A 15,603-nucleotide genomic window follows, 5' to 3' on the forward strand; every position below is an offset into this window, starting at 1 on the left:
TTTAATAGCGCTTAGACCCTCTAGTAGCAAAAGGAGATTTAACCGGTATGACCAGTGATGAGGAGGGAAGGAACACCGGTGTAAAAATGGCACGACTGTGACAACTCTACACTGAGCCACCAGGACGCCCAGAAGATGGTCAAATTTGAACCTATTGAATATTGGCACAAAATATTGTCTATCGGCAGCTTCAATACAAAAATATCCGTATCTGTATCAACCTTCAAAAATCCATATCTGTCGAACCCCACTAGATATTGTCACAATGCTTACATTTAGTGCAACTGTAGATAAATTGAAGGAAAGAGGTATGTTAAGCACATTTTATAGTCGTAACGTAATGAAAAGCACAAATGTAAAGAAGGCGGCGGCGTTTACATTTAAGTTTTCATACTTCTGCATTGATGTGCACGTAGCATGTTGAAATACTCTAGTTCTTCTGCAAGCCTCTCTTCAAATTGTTTCATCTTGACTGCAGTCTGCTGTGTACGGAAGAGGATTAGGGCCACATGTGAAAAATGTATTTGAGGTCTGAGAATAAAGTCAGAATTCTGAGATTAAAGTCAGAATTCTGACTTTAAACTCTGACTTTAAACTCAGAATTCTGACTTTAAAGTCAGAACTCAAATACATTTTTCACATGTGGCCCTAATCCTCTTCCGTAGCTGTGGATGGAAGTGGACAGCTCCCTAACAACACACATCATGATCGCCCCTATGATCAATGTTGAGGTTTTTGGGCAGGTACGCAACACCTACGCGGAGACCCTTTTCAACCCCAAATACCCCTCAAATAGCATCAGTTTACATGTGGAGATGCTATTTTCATTAAAATGCGCTTTACTGAGGGGGAGAGGAAAGCAGGGAAGGGGAGGATGTGGGAGAGAGGGCAGATATGGAAGAAAAACACATGTTGGTCTGACCAAAATATCAATACTGCCAAAAGAGAGTTTTGCAGGCATTAAGAAAGGTAGAAAAGTTTTTTTTTTTTGTTCTCTCCTCAGAAGCGCAGGCTGTCCAGAGCTTGTCTGTAGTGTTGGACAACGTCTCAGACAGCATGTCCAGGGATTTGCTATTGATGCTGGTGGAGAACGTGTCGGGGTTGGACGAGAGCAGCTACAGCCTGGAGATCATCTGGGAGGCCAACAGAGCGGTGGTCACCTTCAACAACCCCACTGGTACGAAACAACATGCCTGCAGTTAACATGCTGCAGTCAGGACCGCCTTACTGTCTGAATGAGTTTCCGACCAGGAAGTGCCACACGAACACCTTATTCTGTCGGGTGATCAAGTTTGAGAAATCAGGATTGTAGATGCAGCACAAATTGGCCGAGTTGTGACGTAATGGCTGTTTCCAACATGGCTGAACAGAGCACAGAGCACAGAGTCTTACGTGAACGGAAGTGCTGCGGCATTCAATTTCCTGTGATATTTACATTCATAATCCCCTGAAATAGCTTAAAGGAATAGTTCACCCAAAAATGATCCACTCATCCTCATGCCAGTACAAAGCTTTCTTCCAAACAATTGCAGTAAATGGAATCCACTCCTTCGGCCTTATTTCATGAAAATCTCGCCAATCGGCATTGTACTTACTTCCACATTACCAAACATCACAAGATGGAGGTTGCATACTGTCGCACACACAAACCTTGTGCAGCCACTGTGGCCGCAAGGTTTGGTAATGCGGAAGTAAAGACAATGCCAATTGACTTGATTCTCATTAGCCTAAATAATGAATCAAATTAGTTTTTTTCCACTCACAGAGCGATTGTATGGCGTCAGAAGACTTGGATTATACTACACGAGCTTTATGGAGTCATTTTATGGACATTTGTTTCCCTTTTTGAAGCCGAAGGACTGGACTCCATTTACCTAATTGTTGTTTGGAAGAAAGCTTCTCCAGCAGCAAGCCTGGAGAACTCCTGCTTAGTTGTATGAAGAAAAACCACTTACCCGAGTTTGTACTGGCATGAGGATGAATAGATAATGATAATAGATAATAGATAATTTGTGGGTGAACTAGATTGCATAAGATTGCTTGCTAGCTAGGCTATTGCTAGCTCGAAACCTAACGTTAGCCTAGAAGGCTGGCAATGTGTGTAAACAGTTGAGGAAATGTTCTCCAATTTTCCGACCATAAAGCACGTGAATGCAGACTTGGACTAGACACACCCTGCATTCAAGTGATTTTGAGTCGTACTTTTCTCCAAGTCCAGTTGACTTTGAGTCAAAACCGAGACCAAAATATCCAATAAACAATGTATATGTCCTTCCAAATGTAAAATTAATGCTTAAGGAGTTAGCCTACTTAAAGCTGCTGTAGGTAAATTTGGAAGAAAGAGATCAAATCTCCGGAGATTCAAACGAACACAAGGAACGACACGCCTCCCACTCCTAGTGAGTGCCAGGAGGAGTGATTGACGGGACAGAGTCACGCCTTCTGCCTCAGACTTCTCCTCATCGGTCGGATGGGTTTCCATACATTTCACTTTGAAATGAGAATAGCAGAGGAACAGGGCGACCGCTGTTCCTGGAATCAAACCCTTCACTTTGTCAACATATAAAAATGAAGGGCTTCATAAATGGTATATATCCATATGGTATATATTTTGGAATGAAACTTCACATACAGTATATACAGTATGTGATAAGATTGTTTAGGTTTGGAGGAGTAACAGATATATTTTGCAGATGTGGAGAGGTTCCTCACTGTGAGCCAGAGCAGCGTGAAGCTCCAGAGACACGGACTGACCGCTCGGCTGCTGGAGGCAACAAAGAGCATCCGAGTCGAGAGTCTTCCTCCCACCATGGTGAAAGGTAACACCATTCCAAAACATGCAAATCTGGCTGATGTGTCATGCTCCAAAATAGACAGAGGTGAATACCAAAGTCAGAATCACTTCATTTGCCAAGGAGAATAAATGTAGAGTCATTTTTCTTGTCGCAGAGATATCATGACAAATTCAATACAATATACAGGGTCTCCCAGAGGAAAGGCAGGGCCACCGGGTATCTTGCCTGTGCCTGGGAAAAAATGATCTCATATTCGGCTTCTATTTGACTCACAAATACCATCTTTAGATTCTCACAAATGTATATTGTTGACTAAATATTCCAGAAGTTTATGGACAATTAGAGGGAACTCCTGGGTCCTCCCTGGTCCCAGGGCCCAGGACAGCTGACCCAGCTGTCCCCCCCTGTTGGCGGGCTTGGGCAGGACACCGTTTTGTAAAGTCCATGGACTTTACGAAACTAAACTCCAATCAGTTAATTTGTATTGTTTTTGACAAGTCAAACAAAGGCTACCGGTAGTTACATGTAGAGAAAAGGTAGTGTAAAAGTCATGGTTTGCAATCACAGGAAAGAAACAATTTGAGGTCTTTATCTCACTTGTTAATGTAGCCAATTATCAACATACTTATATAACATAATTATGCTACTCCTAAAATCTTAAGACAGTTCAGTCAGTACTTCTGGTTGAAAGGTTTTAAACATTTCAAAGATTTAAAAATCAAATGCAAATAAAAATGCAAATACATATCACACTATGAAACCTGTATAACTTGTATTCTTTTCAACACATGGGGAAGACATGTTGTTGATGAGTTAAAACCCCTTTTCATCTTTTCAACCCTTTACACAAGTTTCTTGTTTGCAACATCTATATTATAGCAGTTAAAAATGTGGGTACTTGATGTTTGTATTCCTGGTAAGTTGTCCTAACCATGTCTGTATTCCTTTACAGAGATGCTAGAACTCTTCTTTGAGAAGAGCTGGGTTCTGCCAGTCAACATCATCATGATCCCGGAGGAACAGGCTGCCACTGTCACTTTTGATGACCCTGAGGGTAAAAACCTGTTCTTTGAATTACCTCCAGAAATGTTGTTTGAGCTACTGTTCCTGAATGTGTTTTCTTACTTTGCACTTATACACTATACAATATTAATTAAATCAATTAAACACTAATTATATGATTGTATTCCCGTTATTGCTGCAGTTGTGAGAAGCATTTCCAAGAAAGAAGACCATCTTATCCGCACAGTCCCAATCAAGCTGTATCCGTACTACGAGTCCCTGGGCACCGCCCTGTATGGCAAAGAGAGACCAACATGGAAGATGCCTGAGCCTTTCACAGAGAGCGTTCACCATGTTGTCTGGAAATTCCTTCTGATGAAGAAACTGTTAAAAACCATCAATGAACAGATGAGTCCCTACTTCTGCAGTGTGGACTTGGACAAACCAGAGGTGAAACTCAGCCCTCTCCCTACCTTGTTGAGGCAGAAAGGTCTTACTGCAAGACATGTGGATGAATGGATGGGTAAAGCCTTGGAGGCCTTCCGTCAGCTCTTGGCTCAGTATACAGCCTTCGAGTGTGCAGCAAACGCTCCAGCATGGAAAGCAGCAGAGAAAGACGTCCGTTCGGTCGTAAAAGAAGACGCCGTCCTGGTGATGGATGCATCCAGGGGGACTTTGACCGTGGCAGGCCGGGCTGACGACATGAAACGGATCAGGGCTCCTGTGGACAATATTGTTCTTAGGGCCATGAATCAGATTGAACGGCAGAGGGATGGTGTTTCAGAGGTGATGGATATGTCCCCTGCTATGTTCTGCATCCTGAAGCAGGAAGGGTTACAGAAGGCAGGGTTGGACATTTCCCCCGAGTTGATCCTCTCCTACCGAGAAGGCACCAAGAAATTAACCATTTCAGGACTTAGCAAAGAGGTTTATCAGGTAAAGTCTTGGATCTTTGAGAGGAACATGAAGATGAGTAAAAAACAGCTGAATGTGGACCCACATCTCCTAGACTTCCTCAAGACAGTGGATTCCATGGAGATGTCGCAGGACCTGTTCACGTCTCAAGGCATAAGTGCCTTCTACAGCATTGAGAGCAGAGGAGTTGTCCTGACAGGAAGCTCTGATAACATCCTTGCTGATGCTGAGAGGAAGGTGAAGATGGTTTTGTCCCAGCAGACTGTGCATGTGGAAGATCAGGAAGTAATGAGAATGCCCAAGTGGATGGCGTTTAACCAACAACTTTTAGACACCTACAACTCCTCAAAGAAGAGAACAGTGGTTATCCAGACCCACCCAGAGAGAAGAGACAAAATAACAGTGGCCGGCTTCCTTAATCCAGTGAAAGAGGTCAGCCGCAGCCTGGATGAATTTGTTGTGAATTACTCACGAGTTCAAGAAGCCATTCGTGTCAAGTCCCGCGCTGTTGTTCAGTTCATTCAGGAGAAAAAAGACTGGACCAGTATTGCCAAAGCTAATGAGGTGACAGTCCATTTCAATTCCACAAGGCCAAGAATCAACATCTCTGGTGCTCGTCTTCACGTCCAGAAAGCCATGGGCTCCTTTCAGGAATTGGCTGCTGCTCTCTTCACTGACAACTTCTCAGTCGACAAACCCGGGGCTAAGAAGTATTTCCTGTCTCAAGGAAGCCTGTTTCTGTCTACAGTAATGAAAGAGTTCAGCTGTGTGGTAGTGCTGCGTCCAGAGAATGAAGAGGAAGAGGAGGAAGAGTACTATGAGGAAGAATATGGCCTTGGAACGTCAAGCTACTGCAAAGTACAGACAGCCAGCGGAGTTCTGGTTTCAGTCAGCAAGGCGGACATCTGCAGCTTCAATGTCGATGCAGTGGTCAACGCAGCCAATGAGGACTTGCAGCACATCGGGGGCCTGGCTAAGGCCCTGCTCGAGGCCGCAGGACCACGACTGCAGAAACTCAGCAATGACTACATCTCCAAAAACAGCCGTCTACGTCCAGGTGACGCCGTGGTAACAGAGTCATGTAACCTGCCTTGCAAGTATGTGGTACATGCAGTCGGTCCGCGGTTCTCTGATTCTGACAAGAAGACGGCAGTGTCACATCTGAAGCTCGCTGTTAAAGAAAGTCTGAGACAGGCAGCGGCAGTCAACTGCTCCACTGTTGCTTTGCCAGCAATCAGCTCTGGTGTGTTTGGCTTTCCTCTTGAACTCTGCGTTGAGACCATAGCTCAGGCAGTGCGGGAGTGCTGTGAGAGACGGGGAGGTCTGGGCTCGTTGACTGAGATTCACCTGGTGGACAACAACGATAACACAGTGAGATCCCTGGCCAAGGCTGTAAACAGAGAGTTCTCTGACCTTGGACCTGAGATGACATTACCAGAGCAGGTAGACGGAAGAGGCAGAGGGTCTTCAAGGTAAATTCAAGTAAAGCAGATCAATATAACAACCTTTATTCTTGATTAGAATATGATAAAAAGATATGACATTTGGTCCCAGTGGGATTGGAACCTCTAACCCTGGCAGTGTTGATGCACACCAACAGATTGCAGGGACAGTGGTGGAAATGAACTAAATGGAATATCGTCACCATTTGCTATGTATCCCACATTTCAATAACATTAACTGTTGGAGTGGTTGTCAACGTTTTTGGCAAGTATCTCCCTAGAAAAAGGAAATGGCTACTTGGAGCATGTGGGCATGCATGCATAGAAGGGTGAATCGGGACAGCAAACAATGATTTTACTTTTACTTTATTGCAAATATTTCACTCGATTGATTATTGGAGGGCGTGTATAGCTGGAAAATATTTAGCTATCATCATTTGCCAAGTAAAATGCATTTATATAATATTTTCTTATGTTAACTTAAAATGCATCACTTCCTGCATGCCAGGATAGACAAAACAGATGTAGCAAATGCAAAGGTTTCATGAACTAGCCATAGGTGGAAGTCTGTTAGTTATCAGTCAGTGTCCGATAGAGAGTAGTAGTGTTTTTATGACACTGCTTGATCCTTGATTGTTTTTCTCCTCTTAGAGGGTCTTGGGGGAGAGGTCAGGGGGGCCATGGTGGCCAATCACCCAGGGGCCATGGGATGAGTGACAGAGGAGGAGGACGAGGAAGAAGAGGTGGAGGAGCTGGCTGGAGAGGAACTGGATCTCAGAGAGGCCTGGGAGCTCCGAGCCCCAGGGGAAACTTCAGGCCTGCAGGGGCAGAGAGAGCAGGGTAAGAGGCATTATTTAGGCTCCAGAGCACAGAGAAGTCTGTAGTTAACGCTTTGGATTTGTTATGACTCCCCTGATCCACAGCTGACAAAATCTCGCGGGGTGACTGGTTACCAAAACTCTGTCCAATAAGCAAGCTTGTGACTCCATGTGACTTTTGTGTACAAGCCCTGGTTCGATTGTATTTGGGCAGTGTGAACCTGAACAAATCAAATACAAAAATGTTACAAAGTAAACTTTTCATCTATGAAAGCAAACAAACTGTAGGTGTGATCGCACCCTAAGAGGTTGAGTCACAATTTGTGGAAGCAAACAATCAGTCAAGACCGCATTAGTCAAGTCCAAGTCAGTTCCAAGACCATGTGCAAATGGGGTCAAGACCAAATGAAAATCAAGACCAGAGCGAATCCTATTCAAGAACAAGACCAATGTAGTATATGTCTTTCCAAATGTAAAAATAATGATTACAGAGTTTCTTAAGGATGAACAGAGATCTAGATCTATCTGCAAATTCGCTCTGAAAGTTACCCTTCAACATCCAACAAATCATTGCAAAGGATTTTGACAAATCAGGGCACAGAATTGAAGACCATTAAATACACAGGTTTCTACAAGTGAAATCCCTTAAATTGTTTGTAGGGGTGGGGAAAAAGTAAATCAACCCTTGATAAAATGACCCACTTTTTATATTTTTAGAAAGGCAGGAAAAAGTTGACATCAGCAGCCAATAGTGGTAGCCAAGTCCAAGTCAAAATAGGCATGAGATTGGACTGGACCGATTCATTGATTGATTGATAGACCTTGCGTTGCCATTTTATTGCTATCTTGCTAGTCAGCAACCTTCTACCCCATTTTCCCCGATGTCTGAATAACAACAGTCCTTACAAAAATATTCTGGTCCCATTACAACTGAATTTCCTCAGTGTGATGACATCATTCTTGAGTTGTGGTCTTATTGGTTCTAGGTTTGGGAGGGTGGAGCAGGACAGAATCACCACGGTCACACCAGAGGGTCTGAAGATTGTTCTTAGGAAGGGAAATATCCAAGACCAGTTTGTGAGTACACACCCTGATTTCCCCTTTTGATACCTTTTTAAAGCATTATTTAAATAATTCTTCAGGTTTTTGTTTTTTTTATTTACTCCTAATTTAATGCACTCATGGAATTGTCAGGTGCTTTGGATAAAAACATCCACTAGGTGGCATAAGTGAGGTTTTGTGAGAAGTTCCTGAGCCCTCATTTATCAAGAGTGCATAAGTACAAATATGTGTGTAAACCATGCCTACGACCATTTCTAAGCAAAGAGTCGGATTTATCAATTTGTACTTATGCTTGAGAACGTGTGTAAATTTAAGCACAGCTCTGACCGTGCTTACGCACAGCACCAAGCGTTGAAATGAAAGACCACCAAGAACGACAGGAACAGACAATTAATGAATAGGCATTTTCATAATTATTAATATAAAATTCCTTAGGCTTCAGTAGTTGAGTTGAGTTGCACACCAACTTTTTAAAATTTTAATTCTTCCTCCTGCGTTCTTTGTCTGAGCCGTGTTCAGCACAGAAGTGATATCAATGACATTTCCTGCTGCATTTAAAGGGAAGGTTGTCTCCATATATGGTCAGTTGGGGGCGTAAATTTATGTTAATGGGTGGCTGTGCACGAGCATGATGATGGTTTAGGAATTGTGGTATCTATCAAGGCAGGTTACTTACAGGTGTGCGTACACACGTTTGATAAATACAGATTTTTTTGTACTTATGCACATTCTAAATTTTATTCGTAAGACAGAATTTAGAACCTTTTCTATGCAATGTTGATAAATGAGGGCCCTGGAGTAGCCTGCGGGACCCGCGGGATCCCAATCCTAATGCAGGGCTCTAGTCTGTATACAACCAATCTTGCTTTATTGCATTCCTTCCTTCATCATCATTATATTGCTAGCCCTTAGCTACCATTTTTCAGACTGGGCTTGGACAACATTGCCCTTGAAGATCAGAATTTGAATGTGGTTTAATGCAGATGTTTTGGAGCCAGAATGACACCCCAGACTACTGACCAAAAACAATAGGTAATAGGGCCTCTTTTCATCAGTGCTTCTAGACTGTCTAGACTGTCCCTGACCTTGCTTAGGCTATCACTTCCTAAATCACTTCCTAAACTTACTTGTATAGATTTGCTTTGATGTAATGATTCTTTATGGTCATTTTGAAGAAATAGCACATAGCACAAACCTTTAGTGACTCTGGGCCTTAGTGTCTTGCTCAAGGGCGCTTCAGCAGGGCTGACATGAGAGGCTTGAACCCTGGTCCTCCAGTTGAAGCATGGTCTCTCAAACCACAATGTCACCTAATGTACAGGAATTGTTCTTGGTGTCACTGGTGCAGTGTGTCAGAGGAACCACTGGTTCACTATGGATTAACGTCTAAACTCACTGTACGACTCTTCGGTTTTGGTCCCCAGACTGACGTTATCGTCAACACCATCTCAGAGAACCTGAACCTGAACCAAGGGGCCATTTCTAAGGCGATCCTGGAGGCGGTCGGGCCTGGACTCCAGTCAGCTGTCAAGTTGGAAGCTGGAGCGGCCACGCTGCAGAACGGTAATGTCATCATCACCAACGGCTTCAACCTGAAGTGTCAGAAGATCTTCCATGCTGTTTGCCCCTTCTGGGACAATGGAGCTGGCCGGGCAGAGAAGGTGAGCGTTTTCAATATAACATATTATATTATCATTATATTCTCATTAAATTATATTTTAGACAGCTGATACTCGTATCCATAGCAACTTTAAATGAATGCAACAGTAGGGTTAATTCCTCGATTGGCAATATTACTAGGACCAATAGTACAGACAGCAAGCACTGTTATATTTGGTCTAATTAAGACCAGCGATGCAATGTTAGGAATCTAAACATACTTAGAAGCCTTTTTAACAGCCAGTTAGAGGATTTGAACCAGCAACCTTCCAGGGGCAAGTCAGTTTATCTAACTTTCAGGTTACCACCATCCTCATGAGTTTATGGAACTCATTTTACCATCTGCTCTGTACCACAGCTCGTCTACCCCACAGACTTTGTATTTCATGTTTTGTCTTACTTGTTTTGTCAATGTCTTCTCTTTATGTCAGGAATTAATATCAATCATCAGATATTGCCTGGGAGAAGCTGAGAAGCTTCAAATGGCATCGCTGTCTTTCCCAGCCATCGGTACAGGCAACCTGAGCTTCCCCAGAGATCTGGTGTCCAGACTGCTGCTGAGGGAGATCCAGACCTACAGCAGCAGAAGAACTCCACAACATCTGAGAGAGGTGGCCATTGTGGTGCATCCCAGTGACAGCCAAACTGTTGATGTGAGTTTCCATTTTGTTGAAGATAGCTGGGTGTGTTTAAGGGAGCGTTCACAGCCAGCATGTTCTGAGCATTTTATTCGAAATCTGAGGTGTTTCCTCCTTTAGTTCAGTTCGTTTGTCCAGGTGAGAACAATGTAATTTGAACTCTGGTGGCACCAAGTAACGGCCCCGAGAGTCTCAGTCCTCTAACAAGAGAACTGCAGTGTAGTTCATTAGCAGAGAGAACATAATTTGTACCAACTACAGGAAACAAACCCAAAACGCAAGGGATTATGGGTTTAAGAAGATGGATGTTGACGACTGATAGCCAGTATTTATATTTGGAAAGCCTAGCCTGGCATTTGATTACGGCCATACATTTATTTTATTAAAAATATCATAGCGACAGCATGGAGTCTACGACAGACACAGGTGCAAGTAACACAGGTGTAACTTTTGTTAGGCAGCTAACGTTGCTGAACGCTGATCACCTGTAAGGGAAGGCAAATCACGAAGAAGAACATGAACAATTATACCTGTGATTGCTGACTCAGCAATCACACAATTTGCAGGGAATTGCAAAGTTGGTCAAATTGTCACTGAACAGGAGCCTGAGCAGGGAGTCGAGCTGTGGGATGTGGGACCGAGTTATTTTCTGTTTGTCAGTGTTTTACCAGGGAGTTCAAAGGTCAGACCCAGGGAAACATCCCACATGAAGCAAGTGATTTTGATCAATCACCACGAAGACAGCCACCCATCCAATCACAACAGTCCTCAGGTAAGAAGCCTCTTTGTTTTAAACCTTTACTTATCCAGGGAGGGGTTTTTCCTAAGCATGCATCCTCACTTTGTGCACCATCCTGCTTCACATTGGGTCCACTTGTAATTGCCACCGCCGTACGCCGGATGGCCCACTTCAACCTGACGGCCGAGACCGGCGCTGACGTAACCAGTGCTTTGCTATTGGCTAAGATGCTGAACGGAGTTAGAAAGAGAACCAGACAAAACACAAGCAGGCTGAGGATTCATGTTTTCTCTTCCAAGATGTGATATAGCTTATAATGCTTTTCTATCCTTGTGCCAACATGTTTTGTGTTTACACCACGCAGCTGCTGAAATAAGGATTCTTGTTGTAAAATATACAACCAACACCTGCTGGCTGCCTTTTCCACTTGATTTTAGTGGCGAACTCAGCCTTTGTCAAGCTGAGCGCCCCGGCGTGAATAACAAGTGGACCCAATCATACAGTATACACACCTTCATTCACACTTGGGTTGTGTTCACACCAATACCACAGACTTCTGCTCCTGGCCACTGAGCAGCTCCACTCACACAGTTCAGGACCCTGCACAGGTTTTTCGAGCCAGTTGGTTTTTCCAACCAACAACTTTCTGGTCACAAGCCCGCTTCTTGTTCAGGAGTGACAACAAAAAAAAACACTGTTAGCTCATCACCTCTTCCCTCCTGACCGTTTTCCCCCTTGTGTAGAATGGTTTAAACATCCTATCAATGCACAGAAATCATCACATTGTCAGGTAGGAAGAGGTGATAATGTTACAGTCTTTAGTTTTGTTGTAGTATGTCCCTTTAATCAGTAGTAACCACTCTCCAAACAAACCTTACTGATGTGGAAGAAAACTCAGGACGAAAGAGTGGCAGTTTGACAGGTTATTCAATCTGCAGGTTGGATGACAGTAGTGGATCTACAGTCATCTTTTCTCACAGAACTGAGTCCCAAATGTGCAAATGTACAAATCTCCTAGAGACACTGACCAAGTGGCCTTGGCAAAATAATAACTTGTTGTTTTCTAGAAGAAGGCGGTCACCTCTTACTACACAGCTCCTTAGAATGCTAGAACTATAATTATCATTGGTTGTTCAGTCTTGTTCATATGATCTTGATTTTGACTATAGCTTTATTATATTCTATCTGCATTAACATAATCATGAATATTCAACACTATAAAACTCGGGTTCCTAAACTAGCCTTGAAAAACAGTTTTGTGGTTTAATTTTAAAGGAATGCTCTTACATGATTTCTTTAGTAATGACAGCTAATAGCTAAGATGTGTGTGTGTGTGTGTGTGTGTGTGTGTGTGTGTGTCAGCATCCTTTGGCAAGGTATCATCCTCCTCCCTTGGTGTGTACCAGATGCAGATGGGTCATCTCACCTTGGAGGTGTCATCTGGTGATATCACCAAGGAGACCAGTGATGTCATCGTCAACTCCTCCAATAAGGACTTTAACCTCAATTCAGGTGACTGTCTCTCCTCACGGTGCTGTGGCTGGTAAACATATAACTCTGGGTTTTCCCTCGTCCTGATACATGTCAGTCTCTTCCTCTATTTGTATGGGAGAGAATGTCATATGAAACACCATGCAGAGTCAGAGTAACTTAAAGAGTTACAGGTCTCCCAGTTTCAGTCCCTTCCATCTACCCCACTAGTTTAAGACCTTTTCCAAATCATTAGGGTACTCCACAGATTGGAGTTTCAATTATGCAAATAGTTCCTCTGGAGGCAGAAATTGAGGCTTAACTCAACCAATGAATACCAAAACTCTCACCGATGAGAGTTTTTGGTGTGCAAGTTATGTCAGGTGCACATGTCAAATTTAACGACTGTAGTTTCAGTTTGACTTTTTTTTTTTTTTTTTGCACTTCACTTTCTGTCAGATTTGATGACTAGGCATCACAAAGGATCTAACAGACACCAGAGCTATTCAACCGTGTGCCATGGAGGGTCCAGTCTATGCAGGTTTTTGTTCCAACCACAGACTACACCTGGGCTGATTATCAATACGCGTTCTTGTGCGTTCTTGTGTCCTCCATGGCGCGTTTTATGCAATATCTAACCGCCGAAGTGGATCAAAAGAACGACAGGACAGAGGATGGATAGAAACCCCGGGAGTTTCCTTGCCAACCTCAAAATATCGTGAATGCATCAGGTGGAGACTTGACCGACAAGAACGAATTGAAAGCCCCATGATTCATTGTGACAACGGTGAGCAGCGCAGTAGTCTACAGTACAGAGCCAGTTAACAGCTGAGGAAATTAACAGCTGTGTGTCTTAATTAATCACGCACACGATGTGAAGCACACAGTCCATCTCAAATTGCAAGGAAGCTTCTCTGTGCTTACTTTCTTGAGGAGAACGTTCTCCCCAAGACAACTTGGGAAGAACGTTCTCCACAAGGACACAAGTATTGACTTGGCGTTCTTGGTTTTGATAATCAGCCCTGGTGATTTCACTGATTAGCACACCTTCAGCCAGAGAGGAGGAATCAGTGAAATCACCTGGTGCAGTCTGTGGTTGGAATGAAACCTGCATACACTCAGCCACCGTGGGACACGGTTGAATAGCCCTGATCTACACGATTCCATTACGTCATTTAGCAGACGCTTTTGTCCAAAGCGACTTACAATAGTACATTTTGTCAACAGTAGTGAAGCCAAATGTGCATCACAGTCTTCATCAGCTAAGACTTTTAATAGGAATAACTAGCATTCGTTGATTTTTTTTCCTTTTTCTTTAAAGTTTAAGAAGGGTAAGAAGATAGGTTAGTTCAAGAAGGGTCCAGGTGTAACCTGAAGAGATGTGTCTTTAGTCCCTGCCGAAAGATGGGCTTTGATTCGGCCGTTCTGACAGAAGGGGGGAGCTCGTTTCCCCATTGTGGTGCCAGGGATGAGAAGAGTTGCGACCGGCATGAGCGACTTCTGAGTCCACGTAGCGATGGAGGGGCGAGGCGACCTGCAAGGGTGGAGGAGCGGAGGGAACAAGGCAAGGTTTGGAACCTGACCATAGATTGCAGATAGGAGGGGGCAGTCTGATGTACTGCCCTGTAGGCGAGTACCAGTGTCTTGAATTTGATGCATGCAGAGATGGAAGCCAGTGAAGTGACCGGAAGCGCGGAGTGACGTGAGAGAATTTTGGTTGGTTGAACACCAGACGGGCTGCAGCATTCTGAATGTGCTGTAAAAGTCTGATGGCGGAGGCAGGTAGCCCAGCCAGAAGAACGTTGCAGTAGTCCAGGCGGGAGATGACAAGTGCCTGGACCAGGAGTTGTACTTCCTTCATAAGGAACGGGCAAATTTTGCAGATGTTGTAGAGGGAGAACCTACAGGAGCGGGTTGTCACTGCAATGTAGGCAGAGCAGGAGCTGGTTGTCCAGGATCACCCCGAGGTTCTTGGCAGTCTGAGAGAGTAACACAGTAGTGTTGTCAATGGAGATGGAGAGGTCTGTGATAGGGCAATCTTTCCCTGGGAGAAAGAGTAGCTCCATCTTTTCAAGATTGAGCTTGAAGTGGTGCACAGACACCCAAGCACTGATGTCTTTGAGACATGTGGAGATGCGTCCATCAATTTGTGTGTCTGAGGGGGGGAAGGAGAGGTAGAGTTGAGTGTCGTCGGCATAACAATGATAGGAGAAGCCATGAGAGGAGATCACATGGCTGAGGGATTTAGTATAGAGAGAGAATAGCATGGGCCTCAGCTAGCTGAGGGCTCAGGGCTCAGTCCTAACTAGCTTACCTAGAGAGCTGTAGGCTAGTATGGCTAGTTTGACCTTACTAACCTAGATAACTTAGTATCTAAGCTAGATTGTATTTTTTCAGTTAGTAGCAGAGCGCTAGGCTTCATAATGTTAGCTTCTTCCTCTCTTACCTCTTGTCTTTCTCACTGGGCTTCAGTCTCTAACATTAGAGCTCCACTACCAGCGTTGCCATCAGCGTTGCGCCAATGTGATGTTTTGACTTTTGAATGAATACACCAGAAGACAATCAATATAACATTTTTGTCAATGAGGGAGAACGCGTGTGTCAACCATCGTGACTTGAACCTCAGCGTTTTTTTAGTTTGGACGCAGCCATCGGACGCAATGCAATGCAGCGTGAGTTGTGGAGCATCTTTCAGTGGTTTCAAAAGAATTATTCCTTCGATGCCTGATGCCCGACGGCTGTATCAGGGCCGTAATGTTACTTAGCCAGAAAGCTGTTCTTTGGCTCCGCACACTGAGGTTTAACTGAACCAATAAGATTACTTCTGCCTCCAGAGCTGCTCTGCCTCTGAGAAATGTTTATAGAACTAAAACTTCAGTCTGCCTGTTATTCCTTAGAATAGAAAATAAATTTTTGGATTTAATGTATGTTGTCCACTTAAATAGTAGCTAAAGATATATTCCACATATTTGCTGTTGCACTTTTATGTTTGTCACTGACTGTGCCTTTTTGTTGCAACACTTGTTGCAACAAATGTCTTTGACTTTTTACTTCATTGAAAGT

At 43.7% G+C, this 15,603-nt stretch overlaps 1 protein-coding gene across 2 annotated transcripts in view; it reads left to right on the forward strand.

Annotated features, from left to right (window-relative positions):
• The window catches only part of LOC139648429 (protein mono-ADP-ribosyltransferase PARP14-like), a 32,172-nt gene that overhangs the window by 4,934 nt on the left and 11,635 nt on the right, over positions 1-15,603 (forward strand). For both annotated transcript variants that reach the window (XM_071524547.1, XM_071524548.1), the window contains exons 5-14: positions 1,004-1,177; positions 2,694-2,819; positions 3,748-3,849; positions 4,000-6,184; positions 6,806-6,994; positions 7,959-8,049; positions 9,459-9,695; positions 10,125-10,346; positions 10,992-11,103; positions 12,433-12,582. In XM_071524547.1, the coding sequence (XP_071380648.1) occupies positions 1,004-1,177; positions 2,694-2,819; positions 3,748-3,849; positions 4,000-6,184; positions 6,806-6,994; positions 7,959-8,049; positions 9,459-9,695; positions 10,125-10,346; positions 10,992-11,103; positions 12,433-12,582 (3,588 nt within the window). The remainder of the gene's footprint in view (positions 1-1,003; positions 1,178-2,693; positions 2,820-3,747; positions 3,850-3,999; positions 6,185-6,805; positions 6,995-7,958; positions 8,050-9,458; positions 9,696-10,124; positions 10,347-10,991; positions 11,104-12,432; positions 12,583-15,603) is intronic.

Source organism: Centroberyx affinis, unplaced genomic scaffold, assembly GCF_046629955.1.
Source record: "Centroberyx affinis isolate AG114_WGS23_722 - 3 ecotype Tasmania unplaced genomic scaffold, CSIRO-AGI_Caff_v1 ptg001200l_1, whole genome shotgun sequence".
NCBI classification, from domain to species: Eukaryota; Metazoa; Chordata; class Actinopteri; order Beryciformes; family Berycidae; genus Centroberyx; species Centroberyx affinis.